Source organism: Ranitomeya imitator, chromosome 1 (genome assembly GCF_032444005.1).
Source record: "Ranitomeya imitator isolate aRanImi1 chromosome 1, aRanImi1.pri, whole genome shotgun sequence".
Classification (NCBI taxonomy): domain Eukaryota; kingdom Metazoa; phylum Chordata; class Amphibia; order Anura; family Dendrobatidae; genus Ranitomeya; species Ranitomeya imitator.
The window spans coordinates 948,194,020-948,215,429 of NC_091282.1; the positions used below are offsets into that span (position 1 = coordinate 948,194,020).

A 21,410-nucleotide genomic window follows, 5' to 3' on the forward strand; every position below is an offset into this window, starting at 1 on the left:
ACTATATACAGGAGGAGATGACACACAGATATCACAGATATATACTATATACAGGGGAGATGACACACAGGTATATACTATATACAGGAGAAGATGACATACAGGTATATACTATATATAGAAGGAGATGACATACAGGTATATACTATATATAGGAGGAGATGACATACAGGTATATACTATATACAGGGGAGATGACACACAGCAGGTATATACTATATACAGGGGAGATGACATACAGGTATATACTATATACAGGAGATGACATACAGGTGTATACTATATGTAAGGTAGATGACAAACATGTATATACTGAGGTGAAAATGAGAGGTGTGAGGTGAAAATGAAAAGGTGTGAGTGCAAAATGAGAGGAGTGAGGAAAATAGTGGAGTGATTGGAAAATGACAGATGTGAGGTCGAAATGACAAGTGTTAGGGGGAATGAGAGGAGTGAGGGAGAAAATGAGAGGTGTGAGGGAGAAAATGAGAGATGTGAGGGGGGAAATGAAAGATGTGATTGGGAAAATGAGAGGCGTAATGGGAAAATAAGAGAAGTGAGGTGCTATAACTAACCACAGATATTTACTATGCCCAGGCAACGCCGGGCTCTTCAGCTAGTAATAAATAAAACAATTTTTTATGTATAGTGGCTAAAATGATAAAGTTTCAAATGCATTTTTACTGTAACACTTGATAGTGTGGTTACCTTGTGCACTGTTCCGACTGAAATGAGCCCAGGTGCTTGCTTGTGATCCATTTGGCTCTGTGACAGCTGTCAGAATATCCAAGACAGCATCAGTAATGAAAATCGTACACATGAGTAAACCAATAATCAGTATGCAGTTTTCATACAGTATAGGATGTTCTATATCGGATACCCTGACAGCTGACAAGGAAAGGGTCCACAGTGCAAAAAGTCCTAAGTCTTTATTGCTCTTCTGGAAATAATGAGGTATTGAAAAGTGACTCTGGAAGGAGATAACTCACAATCGTATGCAGACACAAAACTTGTATTAAAGTTGTAATTCCATCATACTGCAATAATGATCTTAGTGTCAGCGCAACAAGAAATAGAAATCAGTGTTCAGTACAGTCTCTGCTGCCTGATGCCAGTAGACTGGAGGGTTTTTTGACTACTCTCATAATTTAGGGTATCCTCCAGGCAACCGGTTCTGTTGACACTGAACGAGTAGTTGCCTTCTAGCCACCATTCTAGTCTTTGCATCTCTTAGTATCTCTTTGAGGTAAAATAGCTAGGTAAACATAAATTAAAATGGAGACCGAATATGTAGACATGTAAGCAAACCCTGGGCAATTTCTTCCTATTGAGACATAAAATATTTTCAACATCAATCAAGAGCAAAGTGCTTATTACAATGAATTGTTGTGTTTGTAAGCTGAAGCAAAAGTCTTGCCTCAGGGATTAAACCTGATGCTTCATTTATTAGTCTGCAGTCTTTTGATATATTAACCATTGTACTACATTTCTCCTTCATACTATGTAGCAAAATAAAATCTTTAAACGATATTATATCAACATGATTTTTCTATTACACAAAAGATTTTTTTAAAGTAAAAACACAGATAAAAAACGTAAAGAAGGAAAACAAACATTACCTTTCTTTTTGCTCTAAGTTGTTCATGATATTTGTCAGACGTGTCTCCAGGTATTTCTCCTCCCCACAGCGTAATTCCAACAATGGTGTACGTTATGCCCATGACAAGTAATGGGAAGCAATACACAAACAGAACAACAATGATCTGGTACCTAAAATGGAGACAACACGAAAAGAAGAAGTAATATGTTTATTATTACGGCCGTTTATATTGACTCCACTCGAACATCTTCCTCTATCTGGATCCTCCTCCAGTCTAACGGCGATCACGCTCACCATCCCTTTTCTCTGTTGAACCAGTGGCGTTATCATCAACCTCGTTGTCTCTTCCTGCCACTGGAATGCACAATCCCATCTGTGGAATGCATGACATGGCCACTGGAATGCATATACTATAGATGTGGAATGCAAGTCCGTGCACTTCCGGTACATGTCACATCCGCACTCCTGTCCACACAGTTCCTGTTGGCGGCACTGCCAACGACTCCGCCCCCACTTTCCTCTTATTAACCCCAGTGTGCAGCATGCAAAAGCAGCTGACCAGCGGTGGATACCTCGTCAATGCTGCGCACGCGGACACTCTTTCTCCTGCTGGTAAGTTATGGACATCTTTATGCCATACTATCTAGGGGCACCTCTAGCCATGAATTTATTTTAATTACGCATTATTCCCCTCAGGCTAGTTAAAGGCACCAGTTGCCCTGGCCAGATATCTAGTACACCCCAAGGACTATTTACCGGTATGCACTATTAAACTTGTTCCACTATGTTTACAGTGAGCCACATGCCATAGACTATCATCATTCTGTATTTCTTTTATATAGATTTAGCCACGCAGACCAGATAGTGTATATTTTTATACTACCACCACATATTCATCTCCTAATTGACAAAACGGTACGTCTCTCCTCTTATTTGTCACTAGATTTCAGTACCGCTCTTCTATGTAACCTCACTTATAAGCAATGTTTTTTCTGTCTCCTGCTTATGCCTATAATGCGCCATATTCTTGACCACGCCATTGATGAACTGTACATAAATTTTTTGCTTGTCTTGTCTTTTCTGTACAAACCTTAGGTTGTGTTTTGCTATTTTGCTTTCATATGTAGTAACTGAAGAAGAAAAACTTCATAAAGAACCTCATTACAAGTGGAGTGCCAGGTTTATTTTTCTATTTATGCACGGTGTGGGAGCCTACCATTGGCACCACTTCTAGTAGTGCATACAATATTTAGTATATGAACTTGTAAAGACCTGGCGAATCATAATGGCAGGTCAGTTTTAGCATTTAGTGAACCTGGTAAAAAAGCCAAAAAAAACAAGTGTTGGATTGCACTTTTTTTGCAATTTCACCACACTTGGATTTTTTTCCCCATTTACTAGTACACGACATGGTAAAACCAATAGTGTTGTTCAAAAGTACTTGTTCTGCAAAAAAAATGCCCTCATATGGCCATATTGACTGAAAAATAAAAAAAAGTTATAGCTTTGGGAAGAAGGGGAGCAAAAAACGAAAACGCAAAACCGAAAAAAGTCCCAGGGGTTAAGGTGTTAATAATAGCTCACAGCTGTTTGCTTAGCTTTTCCTGGTGAGTTTATGGGGGACCCCAGGTAAAAATGACTTAGGGACCCCCTATACATTCAAACCAGTAAAGTATAAACAGACAGCTGTGGGTTGATATTAATAGCTTAGGAATAAGTCAGAGATATTGCACCCCCTAGGCTATCAACATGAGCCCTCAGCCTCCAAGAAAAGACATTTCCATAAGATGGTCTTAAACTTTCTCTTCCCACTTGCCTTGTGTTGGTTGCAAGTGGGGTAGTAGAGTTGGGGTTGGTGTCACCTTTGTATTGTCATGGGGACAATAGTTAGTAATTAACTAATAGGGGTCAGTAATGGAGAGGCATGTACAACCCCATAGTAAGTATTGAAAAAAACATACAAAATCCTTTTTTTGAAATAAAACAAAACACCACGTTTAAAAAATTTATTTAAAAATAAAAAGCAAAGTCACACTCGCCTTACCTTTTCTATTGAAGCCCTTGTCCCCTGTAAAAGACAGAAATAATAAACAACCATTATACTCACCTTACGCTTAATCCACTGATGTCTATGTTCCCTGTAGTACTGGCGGACACTATATCAGCTTTTAAAAAAAGACTGGATGATTTCCTTGATATACATAACATTGCGGGATATAGCTAGATGAACTTTGATGGACCTAAGACTTTATTCAATCTATGTAACTATTTAACTATGTAAAAAAATTACACAGGAGTTACATGGCTGCTGCTGAATACAACTTCCATCATTGTCTCCTGGTTGCAGGAAGAGCCGAGGCTAAGAGCCTAAATTGGCTTATCTAGTGGATGTGCCATTTCTGCATCGAGTATAGATAGGTAGCTACAAGGTGCGTTGGCAGCCCGGGGTCCACCGTGCAGAGATATGTGCTGAAAAGTAACGGTGGATAATCTCTGAGCTCACACGTGGGTTAAGCTTCACCCCGTGTGAACTGGAAGCGATCTCTGTTGACTCAGAGTCGTGCTGTACAATAAACTATTACCCTAAGGGATGAGCTTGCTCTGGAACTCTTCTGTGCTAACCACACACATGAAGGAACCAGATGCTAAGCCAAGGCTAATTGCCCCTACTGACGCTAGCTGCCTGCCTGAGTGTACAGTCCCAAAGGTACAGCCTCACACCACATATGTATAGAGTGGCATATTATCCATTGGCATAAGCCAAAGACATTTGATACTAGCGCATGGTCGTGCAGCCATGCAAACCTTTTATAGTTGCAGCTCTACAGGACCTTCTTGGTGGACCAATAGGTGCTGATCAGGGCCTGAGAGTGTGACCCCCGACCTCCAATGAGAGGTCCTCCCATGAGAGGTCCTCCCGTGGGCATGCTCAGTGCGTGAAAAGCAGGACTTAGTCCCAGAACAGCCTGCTCACCGCTGACCAGTGGTGGCTACAAGGGCACAGCCTGGAAAGACAACAGTAACTATTCGCACAGTATCAGGCTGAGCCAGACCCTGGGACCGACGTGTCCGATGAGCAGGTTCCACTGCGGCTGGAGGAGAATGGGAGACCTCAGCAGACAAGGTTCGAGATTCCCCCTGTGTAGCGGCGGGAACTCGACACCTAACTTTACTCCCCTCCTAGGGCCCCCTCTTTCTTGAGCCTCGCTACGCTCAAAAGCTGCAATGAGCAGCGGAGCCCAAATGTGCTCCACATGTTCCCAGGTTCTGTCTTGACCCTTCCAGTCCACCAGATAGTACTGCTTGCCACATACCACCTTTCACCCCAAGACAGAGTTCACCTCGTGCTCATCCGTGGTTGAACCCTATGTCCCAGCAGATGATTCGGAAAAGTGGGACATATAGACGGACTTTAAGAGGGAAACATGAAAGGTGTCGGTGATACCAAGGCGCGGAGGAATAGCTAAACGGTAGACAACAGGGATAACCTGTTCCAGAATCTTGGAAGGACCAATGTAGCGAGGCGCAAACTTAGTGGACTCAACTCGCAGCCTGATGTTACGGGCGGAGAGCCACACTAAGTCGCCAGGAGCGAAGGTCGGAGCGGTGCACCGGTGTGCATTGGCTGAAACCCTCATTCGCTCCTTGGAGGCCCAAATGGCATCTTGTGCGAGGTCCCAAATGTCATGCACCTCCACTGCCTAGTCTGCTACCCTGGAATCAGTGGATGACATGAGCATGGGCACAGGGACATGCGGATTATGGCCGTAATTAAGGATAAATGGAGTCTGCCCAGTGGTGTCGGCTACGGCGTTGTTCAAAGCAAATTCCACCCAAGGTTGCAAAGATGCCCAGTCATCCTGCCAAGCAGAGACAAAATGTCACAGGTATGTCACCAGAGTCTGGTTGGCCCTCACTACCAACCCATTCGTCTCGGGATGGAATGCAGAAGAGAGATTCAGCTCAATGCTGAGTAAACGACAGAGCTCTCTCCAAAACCAAGACACGAACTGGGGACCCCGGTCACTGACAATTTTGTCAGGCATGCCATGTAGATGGGAAATATGTTTAATGAACAACGCCGCCAAGGCCCGTACAGAAGGTAATAGTGGAAGCTGCACCAAGTGCACCATTTTAGAAAAATGATCGGTGACTACCCAGATAACGGTGCAGCTACGAGACTTAGGTAAGCCCACCACGAAGTCCATCCCGACTATATCTCAGGGCAGAGGGTAAAGTATCCCAGCAGGCCATTACCAAGGAAACCGATTCTTAGCACAGGAGACACACGCCCGAATGTAATCCCCGACATCACGAGCCATATGCGGCCACGAGTATGTCCTCTCCAGAAGCTCAAATGTCCTCTTCATCCCAAAATGTCCATGCACCCTGGATGAATAAGCCCCAGAGAGAACCTCCGGTTGCAAATTTTATGATACAAAAGTCTTGCCCGGGGCACAGACTCTAGCAAAACCGGAGCCACGGTTCTCAGGCTCTCAGAAGGGACAATAAGCCGAGGCTCCTCTGATGATGATGATGATGACACTATGGAGCGGGAGAGAGCATCGGCACAAATGTTCTTCTCCCTGGAGAGAAAATGGAGGGTGAAATGGAACCGGGAGAAGAACAGGGACCATCTTGCCTGGCGAGAATTTAGCCGCTGGGCTGTCTGTAATAGAGTTGAGTGACTTCTACTTTTTTAGGATCGAGTCGAGTTTCGCGAAACCCGACTTTGTCAAAAGTTGGGTTGGGCAAAATCGTCCGATTATTTCGAAAAGTCGGGAGCCAACTGAAACACGAAACGCAATGAACGTCAATGGGGAATCAAAGTCGGCAGTGAGTGGAGGACAGGAAAACACCTACAGTGCCCATTTTAATGCCAAAAACATCAATTCTTATTTCTTAATCTTGTCAATCTTAATTTACTTTATAATAATAACTAGGCATTGAAAACTGGGGGTCATTTGGCTAAAGTTGTAGGGGGGTAGGGCTGGCTAAAGATTTTCGTGGGCCCAGGAAATGCGGAATACGTCACGGCGGTGGAGCAGGGAGAGGTAAGTATTTCAACTTTGCAAGTGCTGTGATCCTGAGCAAGCGGGGGGGCCCCACTCGTTGGCACTTGGCACTGGCACAGGGCCCCTCATAGTACGGCGGTGTGTTTGATGGCGGGTGGCGCCTCCCACTGCCAGAGACACTTTTGCGTACTATGAGGGGCCCTGTGCCAGTTATGTTGCCAACGAGTATGTCCCCCCACTTGATGAAGAAACCTGCACTTTCATCTGCACCTTCCTCTTCGTCCCCGTGTAAGGTGGTATAGTATGCGGGAAGGGGGAACCTGGCTTTCAGCAGGGTCAGATTCAAGCTGTGTAGAGTGCAGGGGGAATGTAGTGGTCTGGGTCAATGTACCAGCAGACTCATCTAGCAGTGGCTGGGCAATGGGCAGGATGAGGAGGAAACACAGATATAGGCCCAAATAATAAAGAAGGCTAAATGCAGTTCAAAATTGGTAACAGGACTAAACAGGCAGCATAGCTTTGTTCAGTGGAGGACAACTGTAATGAGTGGCGCAGACACGGTTAGTAGGCCCAAATACAAAAGTAGGCTGAAAGCATTTCAAAATTGGTAACAGGACTAAACAGGCGGCATAGCTAGGTACTGGGGTGGGCTCCTCTGCTGAGTAGCAGACAGTGGTAGTAGGCGCAAAGTATTAACTGGTCTAAATGAAGGCCAGAGCCCCTGTATATTTTAACTATCATCTATCATTTCAACAAATTTGTATTGGCAGTGCCATTGAAGGATTTAACAGCACCGAATACACAGTGGTGGAGCAGGGAGAGGTAAGTATTGCAAGTGGTAGAGCACTGTTCGAGATGAGGGGAACACTCTCTCGTGGGCGGCAATACTGGCACAGGGCCCCTCATATTACGACGGTGTGTCTGATGTTGGTTGTGCACCACCACCATCAGAGACACTTCATTGTACTATGAGGGACCCTGTGCCAGTGCCATCGCCCAAGAGTGGGCGCACCCACCTGTCCAGGCAAACGGAACTCGCACGGGTGTTTGCGCCAAGTGGTGACCACAGCCCTGTGGGGGGAGTCAGCCCATTTAGGGAGGTATAAAAATGGCCTATGGTGGACATTCAGCAGCTGCAAATGGCGGAATTGGAGAAGTCAGTAAGAGGAGGCCAAAAGCAAGACCTTTTTCAGGCAAGCTACGTGTCAGCAGGAGAAGGAGGGGCAAAATAATTTGAAATCCATGATTGGTTCATTTTAATGAAGGTTAGATCATCAACATTCTGGGTAGCCAGACGTGTCCTTTTTTTGGTCAGTATTGAACCAGCAGCACTGAAGACTCTTTCTGATAGCACACTAGCAGCAGGGCAAGCGAGCTCCTGCAATGCATATTCTGCCAATTCAGGCCAGGGGTCTATTTTAGATGACCAGTAGTCAAAGGGGAATGACCTGTGAGGGAGAACATCGATAAGGGAGGAAAAGTAGTTCGTAACCATACTGGACAAATGCTGTCTCCTGTCACTTTGAATCGATGCAGTGGCAGAAATGGGCTGCAAGATATATGAAAAAATACAAGGACTGTAGTACAATTTCAATCACCCTACAATGATCTCAGGAAAAGTATGGCAGCAATAAAAAGGACTGCTGCACACAAAGTGTGGACAAATAAATAAGATAACTGTGCAGAAAGGAGCAACAGGATTTTTGCTTTGAAAAAAGCAGTTGGTTTGCACAGCGGCGTGCAAACAGCAATGCAGCTATCAGGGAGCCTTATAAGGCAGCCTAATAAGCTACAGAGCTGATGCACAAAAATATAGCCTCCACTGTCCCTGCAAACAAATGGTGGTGTTGGGCAGTTGAAATCGCTACAGCACAAGTAGTTTCAGGGCTTAATCTTCCCTCCCTAACTATATCCCTTCTTCTGATGAAGCTGCGGCAACCTCTCCCTATGCTGTGATGCCGCAGAAAGCAAGCCAATCACTGTCATGCCCTTCTCTAAGATGGTGGGGACCGAGACCTATGTCATCACGCTGCCCACACTCTGCGTCCTCCTTTATTGGATGAAAAATGGTGCTGAAAGCGTCATACGAAACGCAACTTTGGCGCAAAGATCGCCGACCTCATGGCCAATCCCACACTAGGATCGGGTCGGGTTTCATGAAACCCGACTTTGCCGAAAGTCGGCAATTTTGGAATTTGTCCGATCCATTTCGCTCAACCTTAGTCTGTAAGTTCACCAAATTTTTGTGGTCTGTGAAAACTTGGAAGGGAAAGCGAGCCCCCTCCAGGAGGTGTCTCCACTCCGAAAAGGCCAACTTCACAGCAAGCAACTCCCTGTCCCCGATGGAATAATTCCTCTCTGCTGGTGAGAAGGTCTTGGAAAAGAAGAAGCAAGGATGCTTCCGACCTTGAGTATCCTTTTGGAAGAGGACTGGTCCAACTCCAACGCATGAGGCATCTACCTCCATTATAAACGGCTTATCTACCTTGGGGCGATGTAGGATGGGAGTGCTAGCGAAGTGTGACTTAATAGCGAGAAAGGCCTTGGAGACCTCCTCCAACCACAATTTGGGATTTGCTCCCTTCTTGGTGAGGGCAACAAAGGGAGCTAGCAAAGTTGAGAAGTGGGAAATGAACTGGCGATAGTAATTAATGAACCCCATAAAGCGCTGCACTGCTTTAAGAGAATGAAGTTCCTGCCAGTCCATCACTGCCTGTAGCTTGGCAGGATCCATAACCAATCCCTGGGCAGAGATGATATAGCCAAGGAAAGGCAAGGATTCCTGCTCAAACACACACTTCTCCAACTTGGCATAGAGGAAGTTTGCCCGTAAGAAGTCAAAGACTTTGCAAACATCTCTCCGGAGGGAGTCAATATCTGGAGAGTAGATGAGAATATCATCCAAATAGACTATGACCGAGGTGGTAAGCATATCCCGGAAGATGTCTTTCACAAAGTCTTGGAAAACGGCTGGGGCATTACAGAGCCTGAAGGGCATCACCAGATATTCATAGTGCACATCCTTGGTGTTAAAAGCCATCTTCCATTCGTCCCCCTAACGAATGTGAATCAGGTTGGGAGCACCCCGCAGATCTAATTTAGTATACACCCTTGCTCCCCGTAGCCTATCAAAGAGCTCAGATATCAGGGGTAGTGGGAACTTATTCATAACGGTGATGGCAATAAGACCCCTGTAGTCTATGCATGGATGTAGATCTCCACTCTTCTGCTGCACGAAGAACCCTGCCCCTGCAGGTGACACTGACTTCCTAATGAATCCTCTTGCCAGATTCTCTCGGATGTACTGGGACATTGCCTCCGTCTCTGGAAGGGATATCGGATAGATTCGACCCCGGGGATGCTCTGCACCAACAAGAGGTCAATAGGACAGTCATAGAGGCGGTGAGGCGGAAGGGTCTCCGCAGCCCTTTTGGAGATCTCGTCCGCATAGAGCCAATAGTGCTTGGGGAGAAAGGAAAGATCTGCGGGTACCTCATTTGTCGCAACCTGAACGCACTCCCTCTGACATCTACCCTCACAGGATTTACTCCATCCCAGAATTCTCCCTGAGGACCACTCTATATGAGGAAAGTGGTAGCGTAGCCATGGCATCCCCAACAAGACCTCATCAATTCCCTTGGGAATGACTAGTAGGGAAATAATCTCCTGATATGATGGAGACATGGAAATAGTGAATGGGATGGTTTGGTGTGTAATCTGTGAGGGCAGTGTCGACCCATTTACCACTCGAACGGTGACAGGTTTGGCGAGCATCACCAGGGGTATTGCGTGTCATTGGGCAAAAGCAGATGACATAAAATTGCCCTCTGCCCCGGAGTCCACGTAAAGCTCTACCATGAGAGTGGATGGGCCTATGGTAATTGTCCCCTTGAAGGACAATTTGGAGGAAAACGTCACCGTGTCTAGTGTACCTCCTCCCACTACAACTAGACACTGACGTTTTCCCGACCGCTGAGAACACCTGGAGGCAAGGTGTCCTGACTGCCGGCAAACATGACAGACCTTAAGTGCACGAGCGGTCTGGGACTTAGACCCCACTCAAACACCTCCAAGGCCTCATGTGACTCGGACACCTGGATCGAAGATTCCAGAGGTTTGGCAAAGGTGGAAGCCAGCCAAAACCTTTGCTTACACTGGGCTTGCTCCAACCTTCGCTTGTTAAAATGAAGGCCGATGCAAGTTGATACTGCTATGAGCTCCTCCAGTGTGGCGGGAATCTCCCTAGTGGCCAAAGCATTCTTCACATGGTCAGCCAGCCCCCTCCAAAACATCGGGATGAGGGCTTTATCCGGCAACTCCAGCTCGGATGCTAAAGTCCGAAAGTGGACGGCAAAATGGCTGACCATGGACGAACCCTGAGTCAATGTCAGCAGTTGGAGCGCAGTATCATGGGTGACGCGTCCTAAAAAGACCTGTTTCAGAGTGCTCACAAACCGAGGAGCACTCTGCACCACATGATCGTTGTGCTCCCACAGTGGCGTAGCCCACCCCAATGCCCTGTCCAACAGAAGAGAAAGGATGAATCCCACCTTTGCCTGCTCTGTGGGAAAACATGCAGCCAGGAGCACGAGGTGTATACCGCACTGGCTCATGAAACCCCTACATGATTTACTGTCACCAGAGTATTTCTCTGGCAGCGGAAGGTGGAATAACGTCAGAACAGGAGTGGAAGTGGTTAAAGTTGCTGCAGCCACGCTAGCAGCCTGAACAACTATTGTGGTAATATCCACAGCTGAGGTTGCACACTCAAGAGCCGCCAACCTGCCCTCCAGCTGCTGGATGTACCCCTGCAATCAATGTTTGTCTGCCATTACTTAGCCAGACCCTGGCGCTAGTATACTGTTAGGGCTAGTGAAACGCACCGAGTACAGATAAGTAGCTACAAGGTGCGTTCGCAGCTCGGGGACCACCATGCAGAGATATCTGCTGCAAAGTAACAGCAGAAAACCTCTGAGCTCACACGTGGGTTAAACTTCACCCCGTGTGAACTGTAAGCGATCTCTGTTGACTCACAGAGTCGCGCTGTACACAAAACTATTACCCTAACTAAGGATCATGCTTGCTCTGAAACTCTTCTGTGCTAACTGCACACATGAAGGGACCAGATGCTAAGCCAAGGCTAATTGCCCCCACTGATGCTAGCTGCCTGCCTGAGTGTACAGTCCCAAAGCTACAGCCTCACACAACATATGGATAGAGTGGTATAGTATCCACTGGCATAAGCCAAACACATTTGATACTAGCGCTTGGCCATGCAGCCATGCAAACCTTTTATAGTTGCAGCTCTAGAGGACCTTCCTGGTGGACCAATAGGAGCTGCAACAGGACCTGAGCGTGTGAGGGGGGAACCTCCAATGAGAGGTCCTTCCATGGGCATGCTCAGTGCGTGAAAAGCAGTCCCAGAAAAGCCTGCTCGCCACTGAACAGTGCTGGCTACAAGGGCAGAGCCTGGAAAGGCAACAGTAACCTTTCGCACAGTATCAGGCTGAGCCAGATGCTGAGACCAACATCTTTGCTGAGCAGGTTCCACTGCGGCTGGAGGAGAATGGGAGACCACAGCAGACATGGTTCGAGCTTCCCCCTGTGCAGCGGCGGGAACTCGACACCTAACAGAGAAGGAGAAAACATTCATGAACCTTTCCTATTTCCTAGCCTATTAATATCAGCCCCCTTATCTGGTTATTAAAAATAGTGGGACTCTACATAATTTTTTCGGGTCCTTATCATTTTTAATAACCAGCAATGGTAAAGCAGACATCTGGGGCTAATATAAATAGGCTGGTAAGGTCCATGGATATTGTGCCCTTCCCAGCATAATAATGCCAGCTCACAGCTGTCTGCTTTCCCTTGGCTGATATTATAAACTTCCTGCAAAAGTCCCTGTTTGGAGTTCAGCACAGAACACTAGGTGTTCTGTATGAACCCCAAACTTTACATCCCTAATCATGACATTTCAATTTAAGGTTTTTCTAAACTTGAAGAAAAAAAATTGAAAAATGTAGGAAAGTTTAATGCAGTGAGTGAAAAGCCATTTTACCAGAAAGTCATATCATTAGCCATCCTGCTTCTCTTTTCTAGAAACTGAAGTTGTCTTTGTTATGTGTAAAGTAATATATTATGTAATACTGCCCTTCTACTAAACATGTCATTTTGGAGACCATGGAAGGTTTAGTGAATGTATTTGGAGTGTTATTGGGGTCATATGACTAAAGATGCTTTGGTCAGAATTTTCCAAAGAGAATTCAGGGATGTCTGGTGAGTAGCGATAAGTGCATTCATTTGAGTGTAATTTAAGTCTCCTGAAATTTTACATATATTTGCATTCTTCAGAATACATTTTATTTACATTTTACTTTAAGCATAATGGTTGCCATTTTGCTGCAGCCGAGAGGGCCAGGAAAACATTGGAAAAAATAGTAATATTACTAACCACTCATCTACCTGCCATCAGATCGTCCACACATCTTTGTTTTATCTTTCCACATAACGCTTAGGATGCTGACTAGGTCTTGCATGCTGTGCTATCATGGTGCACATCATGACATGACAATGTAGACCTTAGATGAAGCCTGTATTGACATCATGACATGTGCCGTGATGGCGCAGAATACATTGACATCGTATACCTTGTCGCCGGCATCGGAGGCCACAGCACATGGTTTTCCATAAGAATAGTGGCTTCAATAACATTGGGCATGAGACTCTTAGTGCACAATCTTGTGCGGTTACTCATTTTTCGTGGTCAAGGTTCCGAAGCAAAATTATTGTGGCTCCTTTTTTAAAAGTGAGCTTATGCGGTGGCATTCCAGAAGCCTCCAAAGAATTCAGGAACTCCAATGGATACAATACGGCTTGTTCACTCTCCATAACTGAATCAATGGACATGTATGTGATCGCTAGATCAGGCAGCCTTCCCTGAATTAGCAGAATTATGAAGCTGACACTATCATTTTAAGGAACCAGGATTGCACGTTCACAAAGCCACTGATGGTTGTTAAAATTGCTACAAATATCAGGGAAACCTTGGTCAATAAGTTCCATTACCGAAGATGTCATTTCACAAAAATCTTCCAGAAAGGAAATGAGACCAGTAGTGGTAGCAGTAGGGGACCTGTCATTTCCAAGGCATAGTAGTTGGTGTGTAAACTTGTCCGCAGTTGTATTTCCCATGAAATGAGCCAACGTATTAGTTGTAAGAGTTTGCTTCTGAACATTTATCCACAGATAAGAAGGTTTTAGACAGGCATTCAGCTCATCCGCTGGTGTTGCTCCCTTAAGAACAGGTAAAGCCTGGCAGAAGTCACCTGCAAAAATTACAACAATTCCCCCCATTAAACGATCAGTTCCCCGCAGATCTTTCAAGGTGCGATCAAGGGCCTCGACCGCTTTCTTGTGCGCCATGGTACATTAATCCCACACAATTACTTTGCAAGTTTGTAATACCTTAGCTTTCCCAGAGCCCTTAGTGATATTACCGACAGGAGTTTCTGACAGCGCTAGATTGACGGGCAATCCTAGTGCTGAATGAACCGTGCACCCTCCATCTAAAAGAGTGGCCACAATCCTAGATGATGCAACAGCTAAGGCAATGTCATTGTTTGAGCGAATTTCTGCAAGCAGCAAATTAATTAAAAATGTTTTACCAGTACCACCTGATGCATCTAGGAAAAATAGTCCACGATTTCCACTGGAAATCTGAACTATAATTGTCATATAGGCCGATCTTTGGCCATCAACCAAAAGAGGCTTATTTAATATGACAAATTCTTTACATTTTTCCCAATCATAGCATTTTTCTTGCAGAATATCTCTGTTCATAATATCAAAGTCTGGTCGATGTGGTGCTGGTAAACCTAATTCTATTAGAGTTTTACTATTGATAGATATGCACCTTTCTTCTAACATCAAGAGGTATTTGTTGAATATGTCAGCAATCAAATTTAAGTCTAAGTCTGGATTAACTCTCCTTTGCACTCTAAGAATATCTTCACTAAAATATTCTTTGTATTTGTCCCAAAGCGCACAGGGATTGGAAGGTGCACAGGTTGTAATTATTATATCGAACAGGTCTCTTAGTTGAGGTGGAAAGCGAGTGAGAGATGCTTCCTGCAATGTCATGTCCCAATGTTGATAGTCTTCAATCAGACCATGCTTTTGGCATGCTTCCTTGTAAATTTGACACAGCTCTCTATCAACTATTTTCAAATCTGTGAAAGAAGTTGGCCCACAGACCGTGTGAAGCAGTAATCGGAGGTAATAACACTCTGCATTGTTTGGATGCACTGTATACACATAGGCAAATTAGCTAGGAGAACATCTCATATATGTATAAAAAACTAAAATGTAACCTTTAATGAACAACGATTAAAATATCAAATGGATAATAGCAAAACATGTGTTAAAGTGAAAAAAATAGTGCTCATGTAACCAGTGCTCCATAAAAAAATGGTTTTATCTCACCAAATTATCGTTTCCTTCGCGGGAGCACCCATGTGTATTCTGAGGGGGTGGGGGAGACAGTCTCTATACTACCCCAGTCGTGCCCCTGTGTTGCTCCCGTGGGGCAGTCCCCAATTCAGTCTAGTACATTGAACCCACCATGACCATGTAACCTTCCCTACGCGTTTCTTCTCCCATAGGGGAGAATCATCAAGGGAACAGAATATAAAGTTTGTGGGATGTTTCTTTAAAGAGGGGGGTCCCTGCGTCGGAAGGTAACCCCCGTGTCCGATGCTCCTAGTTATGGGCACAGACCTCACCCTACCATATTATCCATTTGATATTTTAAACATTGTTCATTAAAGGTTACGTTTTAGTTTTTTATACATATATGAGATGTTCTCCTAGCTAATTTGCCTAATTGTTATTTGAGGACCACTAGGGGTATCATATCTGAATACGCCCTATACGTGGCTTATTGTGATGCACTGTATACACATGTCCAAGAGCATCACTGGAATGTCCGTCCCATCCTGGGACCCTTGCACCTTGTTTCCTCTTGCAAAATACTTTTCTCGATTTATTCCATGTATAATATTTTGGAATATCTGAATATAATAAAGTCCTTGCAAATAGATCTGCTTCACATAGGAGAAAGAAAGCTGTCAATGTTGTATTGGGTGGTCGAGCAGCTCTTTCCTCTGCATTGTTGGGAGTAAAATAAACTCATCCATTTTCAAGATGGACACGGAGATGAACTACAGTTATGGATGGGAAAATTTAGTAATCTCCCATTCGCCACACGGCTTCATTACTACTTATATACCTTCCCATCTGATACAGCATATTCTCATCAGATGTACATTTTGGATTCTCTTGCAGGAAAACTGCCATATCACTGCCCTTGTTAACATATTTGCAAATGTATTTAATTGACTTAACAGAGTTACAATATTCTATGTTAATGTGTGCATCAAACATTTTTGAAACCAGTGGAGAGTAACATAGTAACATAGTAACATAGTTAGTAAGGCCGAAAAAAGACATTTGTCCATCCAGTTCAGCCTATATTCCATCATAATAAATCCCCAGATCTACGTCCTTCTACAGAACCTAATAATTGTATGATACAATATTGTTCTGCTCCAGGAAGACATCCAGGCCTCTCTTGAACCCCTCGACTGAGTTCGCCATCACCACCTCCTCAGGCAAGCAATTCCAGATTCTCACTGCCCTAACAGTAAAGAATCCTCTTCTATGTTGGTGGAAAAACCTTCTCTCCTCCAGACGCAAAGAATGCCCCCTTGTGCCCGTCACCTTCCTTGGTATAAACAGATCCTCAGCGAGATATTTGTATTGTCCCCTTATATGCTTATACATGGTTATTAGATCGCCCCTCAGTCGTCTTTTTTCTAGACTAAATAATCCTAATTTCGCTAATCTATCTGGGTATTGTAGTTCTCCCATCCCCTTTATTAATTTTGTTGCCCTCCTTTGTACTCTCTCTAGTTCCATTATATCCTTCCTGAGCACCGGTGCCCAAAACTGGACACAGTACTCTATGTGCGGTCTAACTAGGGATTTGTACAGAGGCAGTATAATGCTCTCATCATGTGTATCCAGACCTCTTTTAATGCACCCCATGATCCTGTTTGCCTTGGCAGCTGCTGCCTGGCACTGGCTGCTCCAGGTAAGTTTATCATTAACTAGGATCCCCAAGTCCTTCTCCCTGTCAGATTTACCCAGTGGTTTCCCATTCAGTGTGTAATGGTGATATTGATTCCTTCTTCCCATGTGTATAACCTTACATTTATCATTGTTAAACCTCATCTGCCACCTTTCAGCCCAAGTTTCCAACATATCCAGATCCATCTGTAGCAGAATATTATCTTCTCTTGTATTAACTGCTTTACATAGTTTTGTATCATCTGCAAATATCGATATTTTACTGTGTAAACCTTCTACCAGATCATTAATGAATATGTTGAAGAGAACAGGTCCCAATACCGACCCCTGCGGTACCCCACTGGTCACAGCGACCCAGTTAGAGACTATACCACTTATAACCACCCTCTGCTTTCTATCACTAAGCCAGTTACTAACCCATTTACACACATTTTCCCCCAGACCAAGCATTCTCATTTTGTGTACCAACCTCTTGTGCGGCACGGTATCAAACGCTTTGGAAAAATCGAGATATACCACGTCCAATGACCCACCGTGGTCCAGCCTATAGCTTACCTCTTCATAAAAACTGATTAGATTGGTTTGACAGGAGCGATTTCTCATAAACCCATGCTGATATGGAGTTAAACAGTTATTCTCATTGAGATAATCCAGAATAACATCCCTCAGAAACCCTTCAAATATTTTACCAACAATAGAGGTTAGACTTACTGGCCTATAATTTCCAGGTTCACTTTTAGAGCCCTTTTTGAATATTGGCACCACATTTGCTATGCGCCAGTCCTGCGGAACAGACCCTGTCGCTATAGAGTCCCTAAAAATAAGAAATAATGGTTTATCTATTACATTACTTAGTTCTCTTAGTACTCGTGGGTGTATGCCATCCGGACCCGGAGATTTATCTATTTTAATCTTATTTAGCCGGTTTCGCACCTCTTCTTGGGTTAGATTGGTGACCCTTAATATAGGGTTTTCATTGTTTCTTGGGATTTCACCTAGCATTTCATTTTCCACCGTGAATACCGTGGAGAAGAAGGTGTTTAATATGTTAGCTTTTTCCTCGTCATCTACAACCATTCTTTCCTCACTATTTTTTAAGGGGCCTACATTTTCAGTTTTTATTCTTTTACTATTGATATAGTTGAAGAACAGTTTGGGATTTTTTTACTCTCCTTAGCAATGTGCTTCTCTGTTTCCTTTTTGGCAGCTTTAATTAGTTTTTTAGATAAAGTATTTTTCTCCCTATAGTTTTTTAGAGCTTCAATGATGCCATCCTGCTTTAGTAGTGCAAATGCTTTCTTTTTACTGTTAATTGCCTGTCTTACTTCTTTGTTTAGCCACATTGGGTTTTTCCTATTTCTAGTCCTTTTATTCCCACAAGGTATAAACCGCTTACACTGCCTATTTAGGATGTTCTTAAACATTTCCCATTTATTATCTGTATTCTTATTTCTGAGGATATTGTCCCAGTCTACCAGATTAAGGGCATCTCTAAGCTGGTCAAACTTTGCCTTCCTAAAGTTCAGTGTTTTTGTGACTCCCTGACAAGTCCCCCTAGTGAAAGACAAGTGAAACTGTACAATATTGTGGTCGCTATTTCCTAGATGCCCGACGACCTGCAGATTTGTTATTCTGTCAGGTCTATTAGATAGTATTAGGTCTAAAAGTGCTGCTCCTCTGGTTGGATTCTGCACCAATTGTGAAAGATAATTTTTCTTGGTTATTAGCAGAAACCTGTTGCCTTTATGGGTTTCACAGGTTTCTGTTTCCCAGTTAATATCCGGGTAGTTAAAGTCCCCCATAACCAGGACCTCATTATGGGTTGCAGCTTCATCTATCTGCTTTAGAAGTAGACTTTCCATGGTTTCTGTTATATTTGGGGGTTTGTAACAGACCCCAATGAGAATTTTGTTACCATTTTTCCCTCCATGAATTTCGACCCATATGGACTCGACATCCTCATTTCCTTCGCTAATATCCTCCCTTAAAGTGGACTTTAGACAAGACTTTACATAGAGACAAACCCCTCCTCCTCTCCGATTTTTACGATCCTTTCTAAACAGACTGTAACCCTGTAAGTTAACTGCCCAGTCATAGCTTTCATCTAACCATGTCTCGGTTATTCCCACTATGTCAAAGTTACCTGTAGATATTTCTGCTTCTAGTTCTTCCATCTTGTTTGTCAGGCTTCTGGCGTTTGCGAGCATGCAGTTTAGAGGATTTTGTTTTGTTCCAATCTCCTCGCTGTGGATTGTTTTAGAAATGTTCTTACCTCCCATCTGAGTATGTTTTCCTGGGTCTTCTTTGTTCAAGTCTAATGTTTTTCTTCCCGTCCCCTCTTCTTCTAGTTTAACGCCCTCCTGATGAGTGTAGCGAGTCTTCTGGCGAATGTGTGTTTCCCAGGTTTGTTGAGGTGTAGTCCGTCTCTGGCGAGGAGTCCATCGTACCAGTAATTCACACCGTGGTCCAGGAATCCGAATCCTTGTTGTCTGCACCATCGTCTTAGCCAGTTGTTTGCATCAAGGATCCTGTTCCATCTCCTGGTGCCATGCCCGTCTACTGGAAGGATAGAAGAAAAAACTACCTGTGCATCCAGTTCCTTTACTTTCTTCCCCAACTCTTCAAAGTCCTTGCAGATTGTCGGTAGGTCCTTCCTTGCCGTGTCATTGGTGCCAACATGTATCAGAAGAAATGGGTGGACGTCCTTGGAGCTGAAGAGCTTTGGTATCCTATCGGTCACATCCTTGATCATCGCACCTGGAAGGCAGCATACTTCTCTTGCAGTTATGTCCGGTCTGCAGATGGCTACTTCTGTGCCTCTCAGTAGTGAGTCTCCCACCACCACCACTCTTCGTTGCTTCTTGGCTGTACTTTTTGTTGTCACTTGTTGCTGTGTGCCCTTTTCTTTTTTGCTTGCTGGTATTGCTTCATCCTTAGGTGTGCCATCTTCATCCTCCACAAAGATTTGATATCGGTTCTTCAGTTGTGTGGTTGGTGATTTCTCCATGGTCTTCTTGCTTCTTTTGGTCACATGCTTCCACTCATTTGCTTTTGGAGGTTCTCTGACACTTTTTTCACCTTCTGTGACCAGTAGAGATGCTTCTGTTCTGTCTAGAAAGTCTTCATTCTCTTTGATGAGTTTCAAAGTTGCTATTCTTTCTTCCAGACCCCGCACCTTTTCTTCTAAAAGGGCCACTAGTCTACACTTCTGACAGGTGAAATTTGATTCTTCTTCTGGTCGATCTGTGAACATGTAGCACATGCTGCAGCTCACCATGTAGGTTGTCACATCTGCCATGTTGCTCCTAGATCCTGCTGACTTGCTGTGTGCTTTCCTTCTTGTGTAATCTACTCAGCCAAGCTCTCTTGCAATAATGTCCTACAGGCAAAAATGTACAACCCAACAATTATCTATTTCAATATCTGTGTTTTGTTTAAAGGTACCGTCACACTTAGCGACGCTGCAGCGATACCGACAACGATCCGGATAGCTGCAGCATCGCTGTTTGGTCGCTGGAGAGCTGTCACACAGACCGCTCTCTAGCGACCAACGATCCCGAGGTCCCCGGTAACCAGGGTAAACATCGGGTTACTAAGCGCAGGGCCGTGCTTAGTAACCCGATGTTTACCCTGGTTACCATCCTAAAAGTAAAAAAACAAACGCTACATACTTACCTACCGCTGTCTGTCCTCGGCGCTCTGCTTCTCTGGTCTGGCTGTGAGCGCCGGGCAGCCGGAAAGCAGAGCGGCCTACATCTTTGCACACATTGCAAATGTCGTATGCGGTCATTTTCACAACGTTCATCCTTTGGTTCAGATGTTTCCATATTCCTTGCTTCAGCCTGCCTTATCCGATTCTTGTGAAGATAACATTCCCGTTGCTCTGATGTCTCAGCCTCCTTACATTAAGGGTAAGTTGACACAGGGTGTTATTGCTGCTTTTTTTCTGCAGCAAAAACTGATCATCTTGGCAGGAAAGAAGATCTTTGGTGCATTTTATGCAGCATTTTTGCTGCATTTTTGGTGCGTTTTTTTCATGCATATTTTCCTATTATTTCTATTTCTGCATGCTAATAAAGTTGCGTACACAAAGAGAAAAAACAACTTCCTGTAGATAGAATGAATTGATAGAATAGATAGATTGATAGAATAGATAGAATGAATAGATAGATAGATAGATAGATAGATAGATAGATAGATAGATAGATAGAATGATAGAATAGAATAGATAGAATAGAATAGATACATTACCTGCGGTATCCTCTTCCCTGGCATTTTCCCATGGTGTAGAGGTTACCTCCGGTCAGGCAGTGAGGGAGCACAGGCTCAGTGACATCACCGCTCGTTACTGAGCCTGTGCACGCTCCAAATCATTAATTCACCAGTCGCTTACAGCCAGGAGCAGTCGCATTAGCAGAGCTCCCGGTTGTAAGCTTTATCTCCCCCAGATACTGCGTGGGACACTCATTATATTGGACTGCGACGGATCAGGGAGTATACTTTTGCTTTTTTATTTTATTTTTATTACAGAAGATCGAGAGATTCGCTTTGGAATGGCAGAACAATAAAAATATGGTCAAAACTGTGTGGTGTTTTATTTCATTAAAATACTTTTTTCTGCATGTGTGTGTTTTTATTTAACTCTTTAATTA

General features: G+C 44.1%; 1 protein-coding gene across 1 annotated transcript in view; it reads right to left on the bottom strand.

Annotated features, from left to right (window-relative positions):
* TACR3 (tachykinin receptor 3) overlaps nt 1-21,410 on the bottom strand; it is a 216,840-nt gene that overhangs the window by 49,013 nt on the left and 146,417 nt on the right. Inside the window, exon 3 of the mRNA XM_069743669.1 lies at nt 1,617-1,767. Coding sequence (XP_069599770.1) covers nt 1,617-1,767 — 151 coding nt within the window. The remainder of the gene's footprint in view (nt 1-1,616; nt 1,768-21,410) is intronic.